Source organism: Camellia sinensis, chromosome 1 (assembly GCF_055761805.1).
Source record: "Camellia sinensis isolate YWXY chromosome 1, ASM5576180v1, whole genome shotgun sequence".
Lineage (NCBI taxonomy): Eukaryota > Viridiplantae > Streptophyta > Magnoliopsida > Ericales > Theaceae > Camellia > Camellia sinensis.
Window position 1 is genome coordinate 191,041,892 of NC_138961.1, and position 22,899 is coordinate 191,064,790.

General features: G+C 39.9%; 1 protein-coding gene across 1 annotated transcript; it reads left to right on the top strand.

The window, feature by feature from the left end:
• Positions 1 to 8,239: 8,239 nt before the first annotated feature.
• Positions 8,240 to 22,157, top strand: LOC114294654 (uncharacterized). Its single transcript, XM_028238784.2, has 12 exons — positions 8,240 to 8,694; positions 9,834 to 9,980; positions 10,149 to 10,263; positions 10,357 to 10,451; positions 12,287 to 12,390; positions 15,249 to 15,286; positions 16,993 to 17,228; positions 18,038 to 18,131; positions 18,213 to 18,403; positions 20,198 to 20,417; positions 20,779 to 20,946; positions 21,651 to 22,157. Exons 1-12 carry the CDS (start codon positions 8,491 to 8,493, stop codon positions 21,815 to 21,817), a joined length of 1,779 nt encoding a protein of 592 aa, XP_028094585.2. The 5' UTR covers positions 8,240 to 8,490; the 3' UTR covers positions 21,818 to 22,157.
• The last annotated feature ends 742 nt before the right edge of the window (positions 22,158 to 22,899 follow it).

The following is a 22,899-nucleotide window of genomic DNA, read 5'->3' on the forward strand; positions in this document are numbered from 1 at the left end:
GCCGAGCGGGAGGGCTGACCACGAGGAGGGCCGACCGCGGCGTTTGGCCGAGCGGGAGGGCTGACCGCGATGAGAGTCGATCGCGGTGTTGGCCGAGTGGTATGGTTGGCAGCAAGGAGGGCCGACCGTGAAGGGTGAGGTGGAGGGGCGTGGGGCTCGAGACGCGGTGGCTCACGTGGTGAGTTGAAGTGGAAAATATAAGGTAAGGGGAGGAGACAGTGGATTGTAGACGTACACGTGGCAATATCCCGTAGGGGGGAAGATTAAGCGTTGGATCAGAAATGAAACGGTAAGTCATTATGGGTGTTGAAGAGACAGTTTTGGCGGATGATTTTGAAAAGTTTTTGAACTGGCGAAAATTAATTGGGATCCTTGGAATACTGGCAAACCGTGGGCTTTTGGCATTATTTGATTCACTTACCTATTTACGAAAAATCAAAATATTCCAAGTGTAAATTCCTTTGTTGCTCACAATACACCTCTGCAACCCTTTTTCGATTTCCTTGTTCCTGCTGCCGAAGCGATTCACAAACATACCACAGAGATGGCCCAATAAGGGAATGCGATTGTCAGGGTGGACCCACTTGGAGATGACGATGCTGTGGAGCTAGCAGCGCAGTATAGGACAGAGAGGGTAGGGGAGTCGACGGTACGATCCCACGGTTCCACCATGATAGCAGCTCCAAAGCCAATCAGCCAAGCGGAACCAGATCATTGGCCCTCGAAGGCTGACAAATCCACGATTACTGAGGCAGAGTTGGAGGTTATCCGCGAAAAATACCAGATCCCTGGGGAAGTGGAGTTATTGCTGCCGACATCAACGGAAAGGCCGTCTGACGCCAGGCCAGGAGAGTTTTCCCTTTATGAGGAAGCTCTGAATGGGGGGGATTGAGGTTGCCACTGCCGTAAGTGGTAGTGGATGTGCTCAACCGTCTGGAGGTAGCACCGGGGCAACTAATGCCCAATGCATGGAAGATCCTACTGGCCTGTGCAAGTTCATGGCTGAAAGCGAATGAAGAGGAGGCTATGACAGCAGACGAATTCTTTGCATGTTATAAGGCCTCGGGGCAGCAGGAGATGTGGGTCACTTTGCAGGCAGCAGTAGGGAGAGGGTTGGTGGCGGGGCTACCGTCGTCGATCAAGGGGTGGCGACCACGATGGTTCTACGTGTCTGCCAATGGGGGGCTTGGAGTGCGCACCATTTGGAAAGTACCTATCAGGTCTGTGGAGCTGAAACTGGGAGCAGCCGCGGAGGGGAGGGTGAAGAGGGTGAAGGAGTGGAAGGAGAAAGAAGGGGCCAAATGGGACGAGCTCGTTCAACCGTCTGTGTTGTTTGAGGCAGGGTTGGGTCTAAGGCCAAGTAGTGGGGACCTCGACCGAGCGGAGTTGGAGGCGAGGAGAAGGGCTCAGGAGGCGGAGGATTAGACCATTCTGGCTAAAGCCCAAAAATTCAAAGAGTCCTAGGTCGACTGACCACCAAAACCGGTTGCGAGGAAGAGGATTCGACCCCGTTCCAAACCCTTGGGAGAGAAAAACTTAGGCGATTTTGTGCCACGGCCGCCCCCAACAGACCCTTTAAAGGAAAGGTCTTTGAAGGAGATTGAGGCATTGGGCGTGGGGAAGAAGAAGAAGAGGGTGAGGCGGAGTGAGGAAGTGCCTGCCCAAAAGAGGAGGAGGGAGACAAGTGTGAAGGGAACTAGTGCTGCCAAGGGGGCTGAGGGGGGAGAAGGGGAAGGGGGACCCCAGGAAGGGTAGGTGGCCCAGAAGCGGTGGATGTTGCTTCAGAGGGAATGAAGGTGGTGCCAGTGGTGGCGGTGATTGCCACGGGGGTCGCGAGAGCCGTCCCTGAAGGGCAAGGAGAAGATGGGGCAAGCGGCCCTGGCTCAAAAAGAGAAAAGTAGCCCCAGGGGGCCCTACACCCCAATGAGGGGGAGTTGGTCTGACCACAGCGATCTACCACGTTCGCGCGGTGGCTGGGCGGCTGGAGGGAGAAAAAGGCCCAGCTAGGGCAGGGGCAGACCGCCTGGTGGGGATCGTAGAAGAGGCAGCCCTACGCTCGGCATCCAGATTCAACGAGGCTGAACTGCTGATGGGGTTATGCTCCGCCCAAATGGAGGTAACCACCTTAGCAGGGCCCAAACCCCCCTGGACGAGGGCATTGAAGAAGAAAACCTCTCCAGTAAGGAGGAGTAACTGGGGAGGAAGGAGAAAAAGACTGGGCATCGACATTGTTTTTGCTATTTTTTTTTATTTTTTATTTTTTTTGAATTGTTGTAATGAACTTTTGTATAAAGTTTGCTGTAATGAACTTTTGTATAAAGTTTGTGGATAAATGAAATTTCAGTTGTGTTGTGCATTTCACTGTTTTTGCTTGTGCGTCTGAAATGGATGAAAACATGTGATAAAAACTTGTGGTGAGCTTGGGATAAAAACTGCATTTAGGAATTCCTCAAGACAGAGTGGGATTGAAATTGTAATAAGGACTGGGTAGACTCCTTAAGGCAGAGTGAAATTGGACTTGTAATAAAAACTCAATGTAGAGTAAAGTTAAATTTGTGATAAAAAACTCGATGTAGAGTAAAGTTAAACATCTGATAAAAACTCGATGCAGAGTAAAGTTAAACTTCTGATAAAAACTCGATGCAGAGTACAGTTAAACTTCTGATAAAAACTCAATGCAGAGTAAAGTTAAACTTGTGAAGTGTAGTAAAATTACAAGTGTGTGTTTGCCACATTGCTCAGGTAAGTTAGTGGTTCATGGAGGGAGGTGTGGTTTGTGAGGATGAGAGAGCTAACTTGTGAGGGTTTGACTGAGGAGAAAATAACCTGTGCCTGGCCCTTGGGCTGTGGCGCTCGGTCTGGCTAAGACTTGTTAGGCAGGCCGAGTGCCTCTTGCTCGGTCTGGCGGAGGCTCTTACTGCTCAGTCGGGCCGAGGTTCTTAGTGCTCGGTCGGGCCGAGGTTTTTGATGCTCAATTGGCTGAGGCTCTTGTGCTCAGTCTTGCTGAAGCTTTGGATGCTCAATCTGGCGGAGGCTTTTGATGCTCAAGTGCACATTTGAAATACGCTCGGTCTGGCTGAGGCTTTTGATGCTCGGTCTGGCTGAGGCTTTTGATGCTCAGTCTGGCTGAGGCTTTTAATGCTCAGTCTGGCCGGGGCATTTTCGTGCTCAGTCTGGCTGAGGCTTTTAGTGCTCAGTCTGGCTGAGGCTTTTAGTGCCCAGTCTGGCTGAGGCTTTGGATGCTCAGTCTGGCTGAGGCTTTTTGAGTGCTCAGTCTGGCTGAGGTTGTTGACGGTCGGTCTGGCTGAGACTTGTAATAAGTGCTGCAAATGAGAATGTTATGGAGACAACACATAGATAGCCAAGGTATAAAATTATTGCCATGATCAGTGTAATTCAGTCGATGCAAGTTTACATTATGTAACAAAACAAAAAGAAAATACAACAACTGAGCAATACAACAGTAGGTACTTATTGAAAGTAGCGCTTCAGGTGTTCAGCGTTCTAGGGGTGGGGAAGATCTCGACCTTCCATGTCCTGAAGTCGGTAAGTGCCTGGACGCGGTCGGGCCTTCACAATGTAAGGTCCCTCCTATTTGGGTGCCAGTTTACCCTCGGTCGGATTTTTGGTAGCAAGGGTTGTTTCTCTCAAGACAAGGTCCCCTACAGCGAACTCCCTTGGTCGGACTTTGCGGTTGTAGTATGTTCGCATTTTCTGTTGGTATGAGGCTAGTCTGACAGCAGTGGTTTCTCTAAGTTCTTCAATTAGGTCTAGGTCTGCCCGACGGAGCTCTTCCGTTAGTGTTGGATCCTGATGTAAAACTCTAGGGGTAGGCAGACCGACTTCTACCGGAATAACCGCCTCAGCGCCGTATGTCAAGCGAAAAGGAGTTTCCCCAGTGGGAGTCCGTGCTGTAGTTCGGTAAGCCTAAAGTACATTTGGTAGTTCCTCGGCCCAAAGCCCCTTGGCAGCTTCTAGCTTGGTTTTGATGATCTTCAGAAGAGAACGGTTGGTGACCTCAACTTGGCCATTGGCTTGGGGATGTTCGGGGGAAGAAAAACATGGTTGAATTTGGAGGTCCACACAGAACTTCCTATACTTGGCGTTGTCGAATTGTTTGTCGTTGTCGGAAACAATGGCTTGGGGAATGCCAAATCTGCAAACGATCGACTGCCAGATGAACTTGGTTGTGTTCCGCTCGGTAATGGTGGCAAGGGGTTCTGCCTCTACCCACTTAGTAAAATAATCAATGGCGACAATGACAAATTTGGTCTGGCCTCGGCCGGTGGGTAAGGGGCCAACTAGGTCAATCCCCCACTTAGCGAACGGGTAGGGGCTGCAAAGTGTGATCAATTCATGAAGCGGAGCATTTGATGACCGACCGTGGCGTTGACCAGCAGATCTATGCGGAGCAGAGGATAGCTATCTTTGGGGCAAGCTCGGTTCAGGTCAGAGTAATCGACACAGAGTCGCCATTTGCCATTGTTCTTACGGACAAGGACCACGTTTGACAACCATTTAGGGTAGTCGACATTTTTGATGAATTGGGCCTCAAGGAGTTTGTCGACCTCTGTGGCTATAAGAGTATTGCGATCCAGATGAAAGATGCGTTGCTTCTGGCGGTAAGGTCGGAAATGAGGTTCAATGCTGAGGCGATGAGTTATGAAAGAAGGGTCGATGCCTGACATATTTGAATGAGTCTAGGCGAATACATCATTGTGCTCGGTCAGAAGGGCAGTAAGGTCGGCCTTAGCTTGGGGGGATAGCTGGCTGCCGATCTTAGCAGTTTTCATTGGGTTGGTGGGATCGATGGGAATCTCAACGAGCTCCTCCAACGATTCGCCTCTAACCAGCTCGTCTTCATCTCGGGCGTCAAGTCCTTCAATGATCATGACCTCCTTCAGCTTGACTTCCTTGAGTGAGGCGACATAACATTCCCTGACTATGGTTTGCTCTCCTCGTACTGTCCCGACCCCCTGGTCGGTGGGAAACTTTATGGCGAGGTGGTAGGCTGAAGTGACAGCTTGAAAAGCGTTGAGGGTGGTGCGACCAAGGATGATATTGTAGGCAGAGGGATAGTCGACCACAAGGAAAGTGAGCAACTTGGTAGTCTGCCGTGGGTATTCGCCGATGGTGATGGGGAGGTCGATGGGGCCGATGGAGGTCACCCGGTCACCAATGAAACTGACCAAAGGGGTTTGGAGGGGGGACAGGCTTGCCTCCCCAATTTTGAACTAGCAGAAGCAGCTGAGGAATATGATGTCTGAAGAACTGCCGTTGTCGATGAGAACCCGTCTGACCTTATAGTTAGAGAGAAGGGCAGAAATGACGAGAGGGTCATCATAAGGATAACGGATGCCAATACAGTCAGCGTCCGTGAAGGTGATGGGCTCTGTCAACTGCTTGGGCTGTTTGGAGGGTCGGTCTACCGTGTCCACTGTTCTATCCGAGCCTTGCCTTATCTTCCTGAGCTCTGCCCTCTGAGCGGAGTGGGATGGTCCGCCACAAGCAAGGCCACCAGAAATGACTCAGATTTCACCAACTGGTGGAAGGGGATTACCTAGGGGCCGAGGCTATTGTGGGGGGCAGTCATGGCCTTGGTTATGTTAGGCTGGCTGCCGGGGTGGGGTACGCCGGCGGTTGTTTCTGAGGGGCTTGGTTCTTTGCTTCTGTTGTGGGCGGGTGTCCGTGAACCGGCTGAGACGCCCTTGACGAATGAGGGTCTCGACCTGATCCTTGAGGTTGATGTAGTCATCAGTGTTGTGGCCATGATCTTGGTGGAAACGACAATATTTGGACTGGTCTTTCCGGTTGGAAGGGGTCCGTGAGGGCAGGGGCCATTTGAGGGGGTAATCTCGTTGGATCTGGTGGAGGACTTGTTCCATGGGAGAATTAAGGGGCGTGTACCGCTCGAACCGACCGGGCGGTCAAGCTGGTGCCGACCGGTCAGTGCGAGGAGGTCGGTCGGTATATTGGGGTGTTTGGCTGTTATACTGGGTGTTTTTGGGTTCCGAGTCTTTTCTCTTTTCTCTGGGGGTCGGGTTTTTGGATATTGGATCCTGTCGAGCGGCTAGTGAATCTTCGGCATTCATATACTTCTGGGCTTTGGATAATAGGGCTGCCATGGAGGTCGGGGGGTTTTTGGAGAGGGAGAAGAGGAAATCAAACGATCGTAGCTCGGCCATGAAAGCCGTGAGGATGACCTTATCGTCATTCTCCGCTACTTGTAGGCCTTCAGTGTTGAAGCGGGTAACGAAGCTGCGCAGCGACTCCCCCTCGGTCTGACGGATGTTGAGGAGTTGGGTTACAGGGCGGCGTTGGCGCTGGGTTCCAATGAAATGGCTGAGGAAGGAGTCGCTGAGATGCTGGAAAGTGGAGACAGAGTCCGCTGGTAACTGACTGAACCACAGTCGAGCTGACCCCTTCAGTGTTACGGGGAAAGCTCGACACATGATCTCGTCAGGGAAAGCATGGAGGATTATGAGGGTACGGTAGGTCTCCAGATGGTCGACTAGGTCTGTCGTACAGTCAAAGGAGTCAATGGTGGGCATCTTGAACTTGGCGGGCAAAGGTTTGTCCCGGATGGAGGCAACAAATGGTGAATTTGTCGTGGTAGAGGGTTTATGCTGAATATTCGGCATGACCCCTTGGAGTTGGAGCTTTATTGCTCGGAGCTCAGCGTCCCAGAGGGGAACGCGGTCACCATGGTCAGTCAATGGAGGCTGGACGCTGTTGGCCTCCCCTTCAGGGGCTGGTGCTACGACCGACGGGTGTGGGGGTGGTGGTGGATTTATATGTGGGTGGGGAGATTGCAAACCTTCCAAGTTGGGTGGATGGAGTTGTGGAGCAGTATGGCTCGTGGCTCTTTCTTGGTTGGGGGAAATATCTAGAGGTGGTGGAGGAGGCATTAGAAGGTTTCTTTGGAGTAAAGCATTTATCAAGGCCTGATTTTGCTCGGCCATGCGGTTAATGCTGTTGGTAAGCTCGATAAAATACTGTGGTGGGTTGTTTGGATTGGGGGGGTCGGCTTGATGGTCGGCAGCATTATTGTGAAAAGCCATGGATCTAGTCGTGACCATGCACTTTGACGGGTAGGAGAAAGAGGTTGTTGGAACGGGGTCTCCGGCGACAGTGAACACAACTGGCGCGAGGAGCAAAGCGTTTCCCACAGACGGCGCCAACTGTTGATACAGTTTATCCTAGTGAATGGAGCGAACTGGTCCAAGCTCCTCAAGCCCAAGCCCCTCAAGCCCAAGCCCAAGCCCAAATGATCGAGCCCACTGGATATCCTGCAAACAAGTTCAACGGGGAACGGGGTAGTCTCCCAGTGACGATCAAGTTAGGAAGGGAAGTAGAGTATATGGGGGGAGATTAGAGATAGAAAGCTTAACCTTTTTATTGTCTACAACGTTCGCTTATATCCTTTGACAATCATTTCGCTATTCCTTCTGACCTATTCTCCTCGTCGAAAGCCTATGCTGTAGCTTACCTTACTCAGGGTAAGGGGGTCCTGTTCCGGCGGAGAGGTGTTGTCGTAATAAATGCTGTGATGGGCTGTATTAATGGTGATGTGCAGTGGTAATAACTTTGCAGATCTTTGTCTGCTGATGTGGCTCGTCCTTTTCTTGCCGTGTGTCTGAATGTCATTGGCTCTTTATGTCATGTTAGACTCCAGCTGTCTTAGACCTCACCAGTTGGGTTATGTACTGGGCTTCAAGTGATGGGCCATAGGTGATTCGTGGCCTTTATGGACTTATACATGTCAAAAGCAAACATAAAATAATTGATTGAAAATATGTTATATTCTTTTTTCTATATGCACAATTTTTTTTTTAAATCACAATTCACATGTATATAAATAATTATAAAAACAATCCGTACATAATAAGATATTTTAACCTAATTTTAAAAAATAAAAAAAATAAAAAGGTCGCGTAATCTATACTAATATAAAAGTCCCTGCTATAAATATCCGTAAAGTCCCTGCTATAAATATCCGTAAAAAACAAAGCATACAAAATAGGGGAGGCTTCTCCAATTAGATATTGGAGAGTTTAGTTGAGGTCGGTAATATGTAAAATTTATTGGTTATTTTATTAACAATTTAATTAGATTACATTTGTATAAATTATTTATTTTAAAAATTATATTTATTATTAATACAAATATATAATAATTAAATAACTATTAATATTTAATTAACATAATTTTATATAAAAATTAAACACTTGACCACACCTATATATTTAACGATTTAAATTAAAGATATCGATGCGCAGCACTCGTCCAATTTAAACCGGAGAGAAGCTGTGCCTAAAAAATAATATATACTCCAATTATTTTTTGCGACCATCTCCAATTTAAAAATCTCTGTCGATATCTGATTAAAAGGTACAGATTAGAATCTCTCTTTCTCTCTCTGTTTTCTCTCTCTGTTTCGACGGTGGAGGGGTTCGTTTTAGGGCGAAACAATCTGAGAGCTTTGCAAATATGGCGCCGCCAGCGGTTGCAGCAGGAGATGGTGGTGGAGGAGCAGTGGCAAGGCCGCAGCAACAGCAAGGTTTTGGGCAGACGATAACAGGAGTCATAAGAATAGCGGTTTTCTGGTACTTCGCTTCCAAATTCTTTTCTCCCAAGAAGCCCGTCGAGCCTGCTCTTCAGATCTCTAACATCTTCCAGAAGGGCGAATCGCTGGTTCTTCTTCTTCTTCTCAATCTCTCTCTCTCTCTCTCTCTCTATATATATATATATATGTATATATATATGAATTTTTTGATGATATTGTGATCTTTGTACTGTTTTAGTAGTTCACTATCCTCTTTATTAGAGGATCACAATTGAAAATTTTCAGTTTTTATATATCAAAAGTAGTTCAAATTGAATATTAGGTATGAAAAACCTACTTATGTGGTGTGGGTTCATGAAGGAATTCTCTGATTCTATGTAAATTTCTCTGTCAATCTTGGATATAGTTTGATTGTATTACTATAATTAGCTTGTACAACATGGAATCACCTGTGGGTGTTCTTGAAAGCGGCTGTTACACAAGGACCTATGGTTGTTCTTGAAATTGATAGTTACACAAGGATGATTAAAGAATAAGAAAAGACGTGTGTGACAAAATTTAAAGCGTTCATACTAAGGCTATGTTTGGGAAGTGGCCAAATTAGCCAAAACGACACTAAAAAACAGGACAGAAATTCAAATTTTTTTAAAAAAAGGTCAATAATTCCTTTTCATAACAGTCTTTGCTTGAATGGCAAGAGTAGAGTAAATTAGGGGAGATGGACTGGATTGAGTAGGAAGAGAATTTAAAATCCCTCAGTGGGCTTTTAGAGGACATTGTTGGTGGAATGCTTCTAATCTCTTTTGCTAAAGCTTTTTAGTTTCATTTGAGATTTAGTAGGTTGAGTTTACTTATTTTGGAACTTCGGATTATTGACTCTTCAAAGGAACAATGCCTTAGCCTTAGGTGCTGAAATACACGCGTATGCATTATATTCTTTTAGATATTACGACTGGCCTTAAAAATTTAATGGACAAAGCTTGCATAGTTTTCATCTGCCTACTTTTGTGGGCAAAACACATGTGCACATGCATATATGCATTACATATATATCTCATTGGATATGTGACAGAAAAGTCCATTTGTGCTCATATATGAGAAAAGTATAGTGAGTTTTGAAGAAAATTTGGACTGCATGATGATTTGAGGTTAACCTTTCCACTGATGATGTCCTATAGAATGTTCAGGTTTACTGCTTATACTGGCATATTTTGCTTTCTTGTTGTTTGTAATTCAATCTAAAATTGCAATTTTTACTTGTGTTCAGGATATGTGGTTTTATCTTTCTGAACATGAAAAGTTCAACGACTTTGGTAGTGAAGGTGCACTTGTTTGGCATGAGACAAATATACCTTATGCTGTCTGGGGACCAGAGAGTACAAGATCTTTGTCTTTCATGTATTATCCATCTGAGGTATCTTATGTATGCAGTAAATATTACTTGTTATGTATTATTTAATTGCATAACACTTTTGATTTTATACCTGCACATGCATGAGATTCTTTGATTACCTTTGGAATGGTTTGATTGTGTTTGTTTTTTATTTCATAATCAAGCTTCTTCTGATTATTCCACCCCCAGGCTTTGAAGCACAATGGCAGTCTTTATGCTCACGTTTTCTTTGCTCAGTCTGGTTACCCACCGGACCCCAATGATCCAGAGTACCAGCCATTGGCTGCTTTCGGCAGGACGCACCGTAAGATTATTTTACTTTTTTCAACTTCAGATCAATCCTTATTGATGTGTAAATATCAATCACTAATAAGATCTCCTCTTTCCTTGATATCAGCTGTTGTTACATACCTGCCCAAGTCAAAGACAGATAAACGGAAGAGCTTGTTGGGAAGTTCCAAAGACTCTAGTGAGGATGCAGCGGTGCCTGAGGTTTGTCCTTGTGTAAACTGATAGATAACCTATTGGTGTTTGCATTATGGATACATCAATATTCATAATTCTAACTTGTAGTGTTAGATAAAACTTCTCTGATCCCATCAGTTTCTTTCAACCTCCCCCCCCCTCTTAAATTTTGTCAAGTATTAGACTACCTAAGTATTTGCAATTGATACTTCACTTCTTCACTGATGTAAGAGGCAATCTTTCTTAGTTTACTGTAGGTGTTAGATGAGGCCATCTTTATCTTATTTTACTACCAATTTAGTCAATAAATCGAGGGGCTAGGTTCCATTCGTCATTACGACAAGTCTTTAACCATACTAACAATTGGCCTAGACTTGGAGCAATATATTTTGTTTATGGCAGTGTGTGGTGAAAGTCTTAAGTTGATGATGTGATTCAAACAATATATCAAGAGGGAGGAAGGGAGGGAGGAGGGGGTATTTAATTTATGCAATATTTTTTTTAGATATGCTAGTTGAGAATTTTGTTTTGGACCAATATTGTCTTTTAAATGGTTCATGTTTGGTATTAGGGTTTGTCAAATTTGCAGTGATATGTATGCATGGACACAAATGTATTTTAAGCATCATAGAAACATAGTTGTAGTTGTATAAAAAGGCAGATGCAGTTACCCACTAGTCCTGCCTATGCAGGGTGCTGGCAGGGCGGATTCACATTATTTGCTCGAAGTGACTATGACTTGAACTGGAACTTTCACAGTCAACAGCTATACATCTAATTGCACCAAAGCAGTGGCCCCTAAATGTTGTACACATGTACAATAACAAATTGGATTTCCCTCCGAAGGAGAAGTCCGGTGACAACACCAAGCTCAGGCCTTCAAGCGTCAAGTCCAGACTTGAGCAACTTTTTCGTTCCTCTTTTTCGTGAATTGCCTCTGAGAGCTATTTTGCAACAAAATTTTCCTAGAAAATGGCTGAAGTGGTAACCTTGGGGGTTATCGCAAGAGGAAAATCTTTTAATGCGATAGGCACCATGCTCTTGCATTATCTTAAAAAAGACAGCAAGTACACATTAGGACAATTAAACTTTATATTTGCTTTATTGAAAGAGAGTTTGTTGTTGACTAATTTATGATACTTGAATATGTGATTTGCATCAACTGTATTTGTCAAATGGTGTTCAATGTCATGTATTGAAATTTTTATTTTTTCACGTCGTGTGTTTGAGAGTGTTTGTTTGGGCTTTTCTGAGCCAACTTATAGCTTCTGGCTTTTGAAAAGTTATTTTGAACTGTTTAGTTAAACTTCTTTCAAGCAGCTTCTGATTCTAACAACTTATTTTAAGTCAAAAAAGCTGATTCTAAGAAGCTGCTCACTCCTTGCTTCTGATTATCAGCTTCTGCTGTGGACATGTTAATTTATGGTTATACTCTTAGATTTTTTTATTTTTTATTTTTTTAAAAATAGAAAGAGACTCAAATGTACTATAGAATATTATTATTACTCTTTATGAGAAATGTAGATAAGTAGTGAATAATAAAAAATAAAAGTTAATTGAAAAAGCTACTCCACACCTTATTTAACAAACACTACTTAGCAACTTAAATGTATAATTCAACAGTTACACCAAACAGATTAACAGCTTCTGATTAAAGTCATAATCTATAATCTATTAAGCTATAATCTATAATCTGTTTTAACAGTTACACCAAACGGGGCCATTGTGTCATTAGATACATTTGAAGTTGTAGTATAAATTAATAAAATACAATCTTCTTTGGTTTAGTTGTGTTTCTTTTTTTGCCTAGATTTTTTGTAGAAGCTTTTGATCTGAGTGAAGACTTGTTTTGATTGCCTCAGGTGGTGGACGAAACTCGAGATGATTCTGAAGATGATGGCCCTGTGGAATGGGTGTCATATTGGAAACCAAACATTACAGTCAATTTGGTTGAGGATTTTACAAGGTATATTTGTCAGAACTGGTCCATAGTTTTCTGTAAGAGCTTGAAATTTATTCTTGCATTTTTTTACCTTGATGATGCATGGCAATCATAGAAGACATTAGAGTGGGCTGTCTTGTGACGGAGATATGGGTAAGATAGGTTTGGGAGAGGAATGAAGAGCGAGAAGAGAGCAGGGAAGGTGGAGGGAAAAATAAAATTGAGGGGGTCATAGGAAATAGAGGAAGATAAGAGGAGGAAGTACTTGAAGGGTGTAATTAATTGAAGGAAGTAGAAGAAATATAAAGATGACAGATGGAGAAAGATAGACTGGTCATTTTTTTTTTTCTTACAACACTTGTTACTACCAGCTGAGAATATAGAATACTGATTAATTTATTCATTTAGTAACATAACATCTTGAAAAGAAATTACTGCTTTGTGTAGAGCCTTTTTGGCCTAAGAATGTTACACGAGTGTGCAATGCTTGCTCATGAGGAAGTTTATTATTAAGGTCTTGTTTGGGAAGATGTAATTTTAGCCAAAAAGTCACTAAAAAAGTCAAAAAGCCAAAAGGTTTTCAACTCATACAAGAAGGTTCCTTCCCATTCGCTCCACTTTTTGCACGTTTTTTCATAAAAAGCCAAAAAGTCCTTCCCAAACATTTTGATTTTTTTCACCTCATGTTTTAGCCAAGAAACCATTAAAAAAGCCACTTCTGACGGGCCCTAATTATTACTTTTTTGTAAATACGCGATGCTAAGTAACCTACGCGGGGTAAGATGAAATGCGTGATGCTAAGTAACCTACTTGAGGAGGTTACTCTATGTTGAACCAAGCCTTCTAGAAAAGAAACCCAAGGGATCATTTGATCAGGTTGTCTTTTTCTTGTTTTCTATTTACGTAAAATTGGAAACAATTAGTGGTTGTTTTTGTAAAAAACAAAAACAAAAACTATTCGCTAAGAAGCATAGACATGGACACGACACTGACACACCAACACTAAAATTTTTCAAAAATGCAAGACATGACACGCCTGGGGCATGCTATATTCTTACAAATTTATTATGTGCCATATATATGAATAGTTTATTGAAAGATATAATGAATTATAACATAACATTAGTTACATTAAGAAGTTATATGTTTTACAACTTAAATATTTGAGATATCATATATGTAACAATTACATTCTAAAGAATACAAAACGTTTATAGAATATTATAATGCACATGATAAATCCATTTTACAAATGTTGAATAATTTTTTTTTTGAAAAATGCAAAACATTGTTATTATGAAGGGATTCATCACATAAGACGTGCTTGGAAGGTTTAGGAAGTGTCAGTAAAGTGTCCAATATTATAAATTTTATTTTTTAATTAAGACATGTTGAAGAAGTACCAGACACACTTTTAGGAGTGTCCAAAGAGTTGTAGGACATGAGATGCTTCCTTCGTAGGAGTGTCCATGAATCTTAGGTCCCAATTATTTGGGGTTGGCTACATGGATCCATTTCTTAATTTAGTTCTTCTATTTGAACCCAAACCAAGAAATAAACTAAAATAAATACAAACATTTTTAAATAAATAAACAATCTTTTGGAAACATTGGATTAAAATTCTACCTTTTCTCTTAACTATGGCATTTGGCATCTTTAGGAGCTTCATTTTTGGGTGGAGTTGAGTAGGCATTTTGGGATTAAAGCTTTGGCAATTCGAAGGTGAGAGAGATGTAGGGATTAAGTTCGCTTGGTGTCACAAGGCATTTCAATACACTTAATTGTTCTTGAGCTGTTTTTAAAGGTTATACAGGAATCGACCTTGCAGTCTATGAATGGTATTTGGACTTGTCCAAGAAGAACAAAGCCATTCTAGCATCATGTACGATGCCTTAACAACATTGAACTAGTTTGTGAAAATAAATGAGGGATAAAGATGATGTGGAAAGGACGATTAACTGAGGAAATGCAACCATATGAACATTAATTGGGAAACTGAGCAAACAGAAAAGTTTTCTTGAAACAAAAAGAAGTTGCAATGTTTGTCCATGCTAATTGAGAGTGCTAAGAGAGCTAAATTTGGTATAGAGCTGCCTTCATTTTTTGCACAAAATGGCAACTCTAAGATTTGAACCTGTGATTATTTATTAAAAAAAGATTTAAACCAGTGATGTCAAGGATTTTGTAAAATGAAGAGGGTTGTAATTTGGCGGTATCGTGGTATCGTTAGGAGGACAGGGAAAATAGGAGTGTAGGGTTTGGAAATAACTCAAAAAGTCAACAAAAGCCAGTCCCTCCAGCAAATTGATTTCACCAATGGACGGCTCAGCTCAGGTATCATGAATTTTCATGAACTGAAATGCTATCACGTGATTCAGCATTTTTCCGTCATCAAATGTGTTTAGTTATTTATTTATCCTTGTCTTTGTGTCAAGTGCTTTATAAATTAGAATTGCCTACATTGATAAAAGGAGGATAAATTATCTAAAATAACAGATTGTATGTAAGTTGACTATAGATACAGAACTTCACCAACAACACTGATGCTTGTATCCTGGTGTAATGATATATGTACTAAATCATTATAAATTAGCTTTTGCTCATGAATCAAAATTTTTTTCTTAGTTATTCACCCAAAAAAATTTTTTTTTTTCTTAGCTGGTAAGTTGCAATTTTCAAGCATGTTTCTATTTTTTGTTTTACCCCTTAGTGAAATTTATATTAAAAGCTTATTTGGTGATCTTAGCTTCTATTGTGGCAATTTACTGAGGACAATGATATAGCTAGGCACTCATATGCTATTTAAAGTACTTAACCCAGCTCGTTTCAGTTTTTATGGTATGCATCTTCGTTAACTTGCTAATTTTGGCAATCATCTGCAGGTATCCAAAAAATGCTGTTCCACCAAATATAGATCCTTGTATCCTTCGGTTTCTTGTTCTTCCTCTGTATTAACTTGTGACGTGTTGATTTGAGTTTGCTAAAGAGGTTTATTGGATATTTACATTTTGTGGAGCCCATTGTAAAAATGAAATTTTGAAGTAACCTTCATTCAATGAAGCGTATTTAATACAGTATTTATAAAACTAAACCAGCAGTGAACTGAAAATAAGACTTGAGCATAATTAATTAGATTATTGAGGGGTTCCAAATGGACCTGTATGGAATTTTCATCTTGCAGCTTCTCTTATTAATACTAATTGTTATAGTATAAAAAGAAGGGCAACTCAGTGCCAGAGGCTCCGGCTAGAGATTCCTAAAAAATACAGGCATTGGGATAGTAAATGTGCCCCATATCCATGCAGAGTTCTCAAAGCTACTCTGATATTGTGGAAGAATGAATAATAACTTAGGGTGTCTGGACATGAATTTCAAATTCTTTTCCAGGGAGTTGGCATGACTTGTAGATCTTGCAACATGTCACGTCTGTTCAACTTTTTTGGATGACTCTTTCTAAGTGACATGTCTGTGAGATAGCAGTATATGTGATTCTACATGCATTTTTATGCATACATGCTATTTGTTTGTAGTTCTTTGATTTTAATATGCCCCCACAAATCCAGAAGGGAATGTTTCAAAAAACTTTTCCTTTTGCCAAGAGCCTCAAACACAATTGGTTCCTCTCTAGTCTTCTGCAGCATACTTTGCATTACATAATTTTGAGTTGATTGAGTTGCCATCTACTGAAGACACCTGTAGAGACAGATGAATATCCACGAGTGTGCTTTGTCTGATCTTTCATGTCATACAATGTTTACTTGGGCCAGGCCATGTTGCATGTATATTTTTTCTTTTACCTGTCTCAAAATCTCATTGGTAATATGGGTTAGGATTTGTTGCAATTAGTACTGACTTATTTCTGTCAAGACTCATGTTATGACAACCCATCAGTGTTTGCTCTAGCTAGTATTATAATTACTGTTGGAAAAAGATAATTAAAATGAGCTAGCTTGTACGAGTTTGTTTTATACTTGGGCATATAAATACAAGAGACTGAATGCTTTATAAAATTTTCTGTGTGCATAATGGTTATGTTGCTAAATATTATTGATTTCTTCATTTTTTACACTATGTTTGGATTGAGGGGAAGTGCATGACTTCTCCTTGTTTGGGTTTTTAATGAGGAAAAAGGTCAAAAGGATAGTCAAACCCCATTTTATTCCACTTTTTGTTCACCTCTCCTCTGAAATTTGGAGGTTTTGGAGGGGAAGTGAAGGGGATTTGAGTGATTATCGATTTTGCTTCCACCTCTATATATACCTTTTTGTACTCATAATAATAAAATATTACTCCATTTCCTTCACCTACCTTTCTCCTACAAACAATATTACTTCCCGTCCCTTCCTTTTCGTTCCCTTTATTATCCAAACAAGAGGAAGAGTAACCATTCGCTTCCCCTGCCTACGCTTTTTATTTTTATTTTTTTTCCTTCCATCCAAACATAGTGTTAGTGCTTTTTATTATTATATTTCTAGAGTTATCACCTTGATTTTGTCTAGGCCACTTTTGGAACCACTTTTCTTTTCTTTCTTTCGTTCTTTTTCTTTTTTTTAGCCCCCATTGCCTGTTTGCATTTTGTCGAATTAAGTCATTGTAGTGTTGAGTTTTCTTGACTTGAGATTGCAGACTTGAATATTGAACCTAAAACAGGGAACTACTATCCAACCATTTTTTTCAATGAGTTTTGGTTACTTAGAAATAAGTTAATACCAATAAATGATTCAGTAACTGAGTTGACGCTGAATCTCGAAGTGGGTCCAATAAGCATGACCAAGTGGCAGCTGTTCCTGCAGATTGATCAATCCTTCCAGATTCACCGTAGTTATGGGAGTATGCTTGAAGGCGAGGCTGATGAACTTAAGGTATTACTTTTTCTTTGAGCATAAGAAATCTCTCTGGCATGATGTAAATAGGAAGCTTTGAAGAAATATGTACTTCTGGATTTTAGTTCTAACTTTTGTTTTGGAAATCAAGCAAATACATAATATTTGCCAATCAGTCTTTTAATTTCTCTAATAGTTGAAGGGAACTTATTCAGTGCATATAAAATGATGTTGCAAATTGAAAGGAGATTTTCCAGAAACTTTGAGATATATCGATTAAGTTTAGTTATGGGATCAACCATGCACTATGGTACACACGTGGCTTATTTTTCATTGTAAAGTTGCTAAGCGGACACATTATTTTATCTGATGGAAAAGTTTTACTATTTTAATTCTAAATATTTTATCTTTCTACTTTGACCGACAATCTTTCTTAGTGCTTGAAATTTTCCTGTTTCTGCATTGGAAAAAGTGGTAATGTTGAATTGAAATCTAAGAAGCATGGATATGGGTATGAGTATGGGCCCATATACAACACGATACATAAAATTTTCCTGTTTCTGCATTGAAAAAAATGGCAATGTTGAATTGCAATCTAAGAAGAATAGGTACGGGTATGAGTACGAACACACACACACAGATACAGCATGATACATACATGCACATTTTTGAAGTTAAGAACTAGCTACTTCTTTAGAATATGTTCTAAAATGTGATCCTTGTATGGTTTGGTTGTGATTTTTTGTTGTTGGTCTTGCTTCTTTTTTGGTTCTGCAACTATTATGCATGTTCATACAAATGTGTATACATGTTTACTCCAATTCTGATTTATTTATTCTTTGTTTTAGAGAGTATTCTTGGAAGGGAATCCGTACCTTTTGGTGATTACAATGATTGTCTCAGTATTTCATTCCATATTCGACTTCTTGGCATTTAAGAATGGTAATGGCAATCATTTGTGCATCTTCTATGATGATCTTTATGGGAATTATAGCTTGTTAATTAATTTTTTGTTCTTTACAGATATTCAATTTTGGAACAAAAACAAATCCATGGAAGGACTATCTGCAAAGTCAGTTATTGTGAGCTTCTCATGTCAGCTTATTGTCTTCCTCTACCTACTTGACAACGATACTTCGTGGATGATACTTGCAAGTTCTGGAGTTGGTTGCTGCATTGAGTTCTGGAAAATTGGGAAAGCCATGCACATTGAGGTATAAGTTCAATTATGCAATGATGTTCAGTTAAAATCTTATAGAAATGTTTGGCAGTGTAAATATATTTTGTATACTAGATTATATATTTGTTGAACAAAAAGTTTTGAATCTTATATGTATATTATGAAAACTAAGCTGACAATTTCCATTACATCATTATCCATTATATCTGTTCGTTACAATTTCTGAGGAAGAAATGAATCAACTTCATCAACCTGCTACCATAGGCACTTCGTTTTATTTTACATTATTTTTTTCCCGGTACCATGCCTGCGGTTAATCTCGTCATCAACCATAATTGTCAATTCAGCGTTGTACTGAGTAATAGTTTATTAGTTTTTATATTGTGTACGTTACCATATAGTATTTGGTAAGCTTTTAATATCAAATTGAGAGAAATAGAAAATGACATACTAAAATTATTGGACATTTGGGAGATTAAATATACATTTTTTATTTGCTTATCAAATTAAGTATCAAATAGTTATCTTCATATGCTTATTACTGGACATTGTTATTATTATTTTATTACTTTCTAAACCTTGTTCTGTTTGAATGTAATGCCTTTAGGATCATAGTGATCTTTGGTTGCCATTAACATCTGTTTCTTGATTTTAACCTCTGATGTATAGACCTCCTACAGATTCAGTTATTCAAATTGTTGTGCTGTCGAATACATTAAAAATCGGTTTTATGTTTCCTTTTTATTTTGTGTTTTTGCGATTCTCTCATGTTTTCCACATATCCCATTTTTAAATAATGCTCCGAAACAAAATTTTATTCCTTTGTAGTGAGGGAATTCAACAACCCCAAGATACCCAAGAGTGACTGTTTTCGTTGTCTCTTGACAACTGCAAGGAGATTGAAATTGAAGATGCTGTCGTCATGAAACTATATCCCGTTGAACTAGAGGTGTCTCCATATTAAATATCTTCTCCAAGGGACATTCAAGATCTTAAGGGTATAAGCACTTAAAATTTGTATTAGCACAAGTGCTAGGAGAGAGAGGTCAAGCTTTTATGGTGTAGAATGTTGGGTAATTAAGAAACATGTTCACAAAATGATTGTTGTTAAGATGTGTGTGTGGCAAAACTATGATAGAATTGGAAGTGAATGATTCATGAGATGGTAGAGGTATCACTTATTGAAAATAAAATGAGGGAAAACTTGATTAAGATGATTTCGAACACCGAAGACCAACAAATGCACCTAGTAAGAAGCATGACATTGGCCATTTTGAGGGTAGTCCTAGGATACAAGGGTGATTGAAATTAACATGGGTTGATATAATAGTGGCAGGCTTGTTACCTTGTGGTTTGATTGAAATCGTGGCTCTTGATCGAGCAGTATGAGCAAAATTAATGCATGCGACCTCAAATACTTGGGACAAAGGTTATACAAACAGCACATGGTTTCTCTCTATCATATATGCTGAGAATGTTGTATGAAGTTAAAAATATAATTAGTTATATACAGTAACTGTATATATTCATGGACTTAGGTCTTTGCACTAATTAAATCCCCTTGGATGAATCTCTAATGCTTAAACCTGTCCCCGGAGTATATGATTCTGAGTAACTGAATACAGTAATAATTTCCTGGAATTTTATTTTATTTTTCACGAACAGGTTGATATGCGCTTGTGTGAATTTAGCTGTGATCATATCGGGACTGCCTTCCTAGCATTGTATCTACATCAATGCCCAATTTACATATTCAAAATGCTGTCAAATTTGATAAGCTTTTTTATTTTTTTTCTGTGAATATGTATTTGTTTATGTTCTCTTCCAGATTGATAGGTCTGGGAGGATACCTATGTTGAGGTTCCGAGATCGTGAATCATATGCCGGGAACAAGACAAAGGAGTATGATGATCTTGCAATGAAGTATTTATCCTATGTTCTCTTCTTGCTAGTTGGCTGCTCTTCCGTTTACTCTCTCATGTACGAACGCCACAAGAGCTGGTACTCTTGGATTCTCTCTTCACTTACAAGCTGTGTTTACATGTTTGGTAAGCCCCTTGAATTCCCTTCATTGCCTCTTATTGTTATTTTTGTGTTTTTGGGCATCTGTTTTTTTTGTTTTAATTTTAACATGCAATATTTGTTGAATTCCCTTCATTCCCTTATTTATTGCGAGTAAAGTTAAAATTTTACTCAAGGGAATGAAAAAATAAATTAGTCCAATAACCTAACAACTTGAGATCTTGGGCATCATTTGTGTTTATTTGAAGCCTCTAAGTTTATTGACAAGTTTGTGCAATCAAACTTGACTATCTACCCTCCAATGACAAATCTTCTTATAGATATGTGATTATTGGTAAGAAATTGACAATATGTTTTGTTATTTTTTCTTTTGATATTGTTTTGCAGGTTTTATTATGATGTGCCCTCAACTGTTCATCAACTATAAGCTGAAGTCTGTGGCCCATATGCCCTGGAGGCAGATGACATACAAGTTTCTTAATACCATCATTGACGATCTATTTGCATTTGTCATAAAAATGCCTATATTGCATCGGCTTTCTGTCTTCCGTGATGGTGAGTTATGGTCAAAGAAGTGTACTTTATACTCAAGTATCACACGTGTCATGTGCAGTGTCCAAATGAGGTTCTTTAAAAGAATGCTGCTGCAGCTATTTTCTAGGAATTCTTGTTTGTTCTTTTTATTATTATTTTTTTAATAATAGGGTTATTAGGGATGTATTCTGAAGTATTATCTCTTTCAGCGTGATTAGACAGTGATCATGAGGTAGTAGGTAGGCAACTTTCTCCCCACTTTTTGGCGGAGGTGCTGATTGACTAACTCAAACTTGCACCACACTAGGAGCATTTGGCATAACTTGAACTTGCACCACGCTGCACTAATGTCTACTTAGAGCTTATAAGGCAGAAATTGCTTAGACAAGTTGATTTTTTTTTTTTTTTTTTTTGATTCTTGGGAAGCGGGGGGAGATAGGTACTTTTAGCTTACTAGAAGCTGCACCAAACAGGCCCTTTGGGCTTTTGTTCAAACCTTTCAGCTGGTACAGAAGGGGCAGTGAGTGCACCAACGTGCCCATAGAGTACATATCTCTGTTCTTTGAGAACTTCTGGGAATGATAATACTCTCCGCCCTTGTGATGGTCAATTAGTCACGGCAAAGTTACGCCATATATTTTTATTTGTTGGTGTGGATTCTTGTATTTTTGTAATCTATATTTTTATGCTTATTTTTTTTTTCTTCTCTCTTTGTGCCTTTGCAGATCTTATCTTTCTGATATATCTGTACCAGAGGTGGGTATATCCAGTGGATAAGAAACGGGTAAACGAGTTTGGTTTTGGTGGTGAAGATGAAAACCAGGCTTCTGCTTCTGGTTCTACTTCTACAGATGTAACAGCTGTTACAGAAGAAGAAAAGAAAACAAACTGAGATGGGTTTGATGTGATTCATTTCGGATTACACAGCAGAATCTGTAAAATTCAGTTAGGAGAAAATTATCTCGGGCATTTTTCTTGGTTTTTTTTTTTTTTTTTTTTTTCTATGTTTTTTTTTTTTTGGGGTGGCGGGGTGGCGAGGTTTGATGCTGAATTTTCTAACACATTTTATTATATTGTAATATGGGGGTACTCTTCAAAGGTGTCCTGGTTATGACCCTTTGAATAATTTTTTAGGGCTGAGCAGGAAAAACATATTTTTATGGGATTTTGTTCAGTTTTTGTAGCACTCTTTACTTTTAATATGCAATTGAGTGATTAGTGATACATACAAATGGTGATTTCTTTCATTCTGTTTGTCTTTTTTGTAGTCTGCAAGTTCTATTGTGGTTAAATTACTGGTTTCTAAACATTTGGATTAAGAATTCAAGTAGGAATTTGTAGAAAGGACGAACAAAGGGAGAAATTTTATCTCAAATCCTTGATCCAAATACAACCACTTGAGCCGTAAATTTGAAGGTCTAGTGTTTAACTTATGTCGGGAATATCTTGGTAAACACGTTTGATTTTTGGATTACCCACATCTAAAGCAGTCCAATTGAACTACTGTTCTTTTTCAAGGGAAATAGTGCTTGCAACAAAAATCAAATTATAGTAAATTTTCCCTCATTTCTCGGTTGCCCCCGGTTAATGCTTAAAAAAGAAGGCAACACGTTACGTGAGCATCATCATATGACATGGTAAATGAGCTTTTGTGACTAAAACATGTCCCCAAATTCATTATCTCAAAAGAATCCCACTAAAAAAAGAAGAAAACAGAAAGTTCTTGCTTGACGACTGATAGTGGATCAAACCACTAAACTAAACAATCTGTTAAGGGACAAGCACCTGTTCTTTCACTGGCCTCTTTCACCTTTCCAGACTAAGGCCATTAATAGATCTTATACTAGGAACAAGGATTTAGGATTGGTTTAAAAATTTATCCTTGATTTTTTTTTTTTTTGGAAACCAAATTTATCCTATATAATATACAGCACAATTACCAAAAGTAGCTAGAATGTATCAAAAGTAAAAAAA

Excerpts from the sequence above, each read along its gene's own strand:
- LOC114294654 (XM_028238784.2), top strand. The coding sequence starts at position 8,491 with ATGGCGCCGCCAGCGGTTGCAGCAGGAGATGGTGGTGGAGGAGCAGTG. Across the intron at positions 10,452-12,286 it reads AGGATGCAGCGGTGCCTGAG|GTGGTGGACGAAACTCGAGA; the intron begins GTTTGTCCTTGT and ends TGATTGCCTCAG. Across the intron at positions 12,391-15,248 it reads TTGGTTGAGGATTTTACAAG|GTATCCAAAAAATGCTGTTC; the intron begins GTATATTTGTCA and ends AATCATCTGCAG.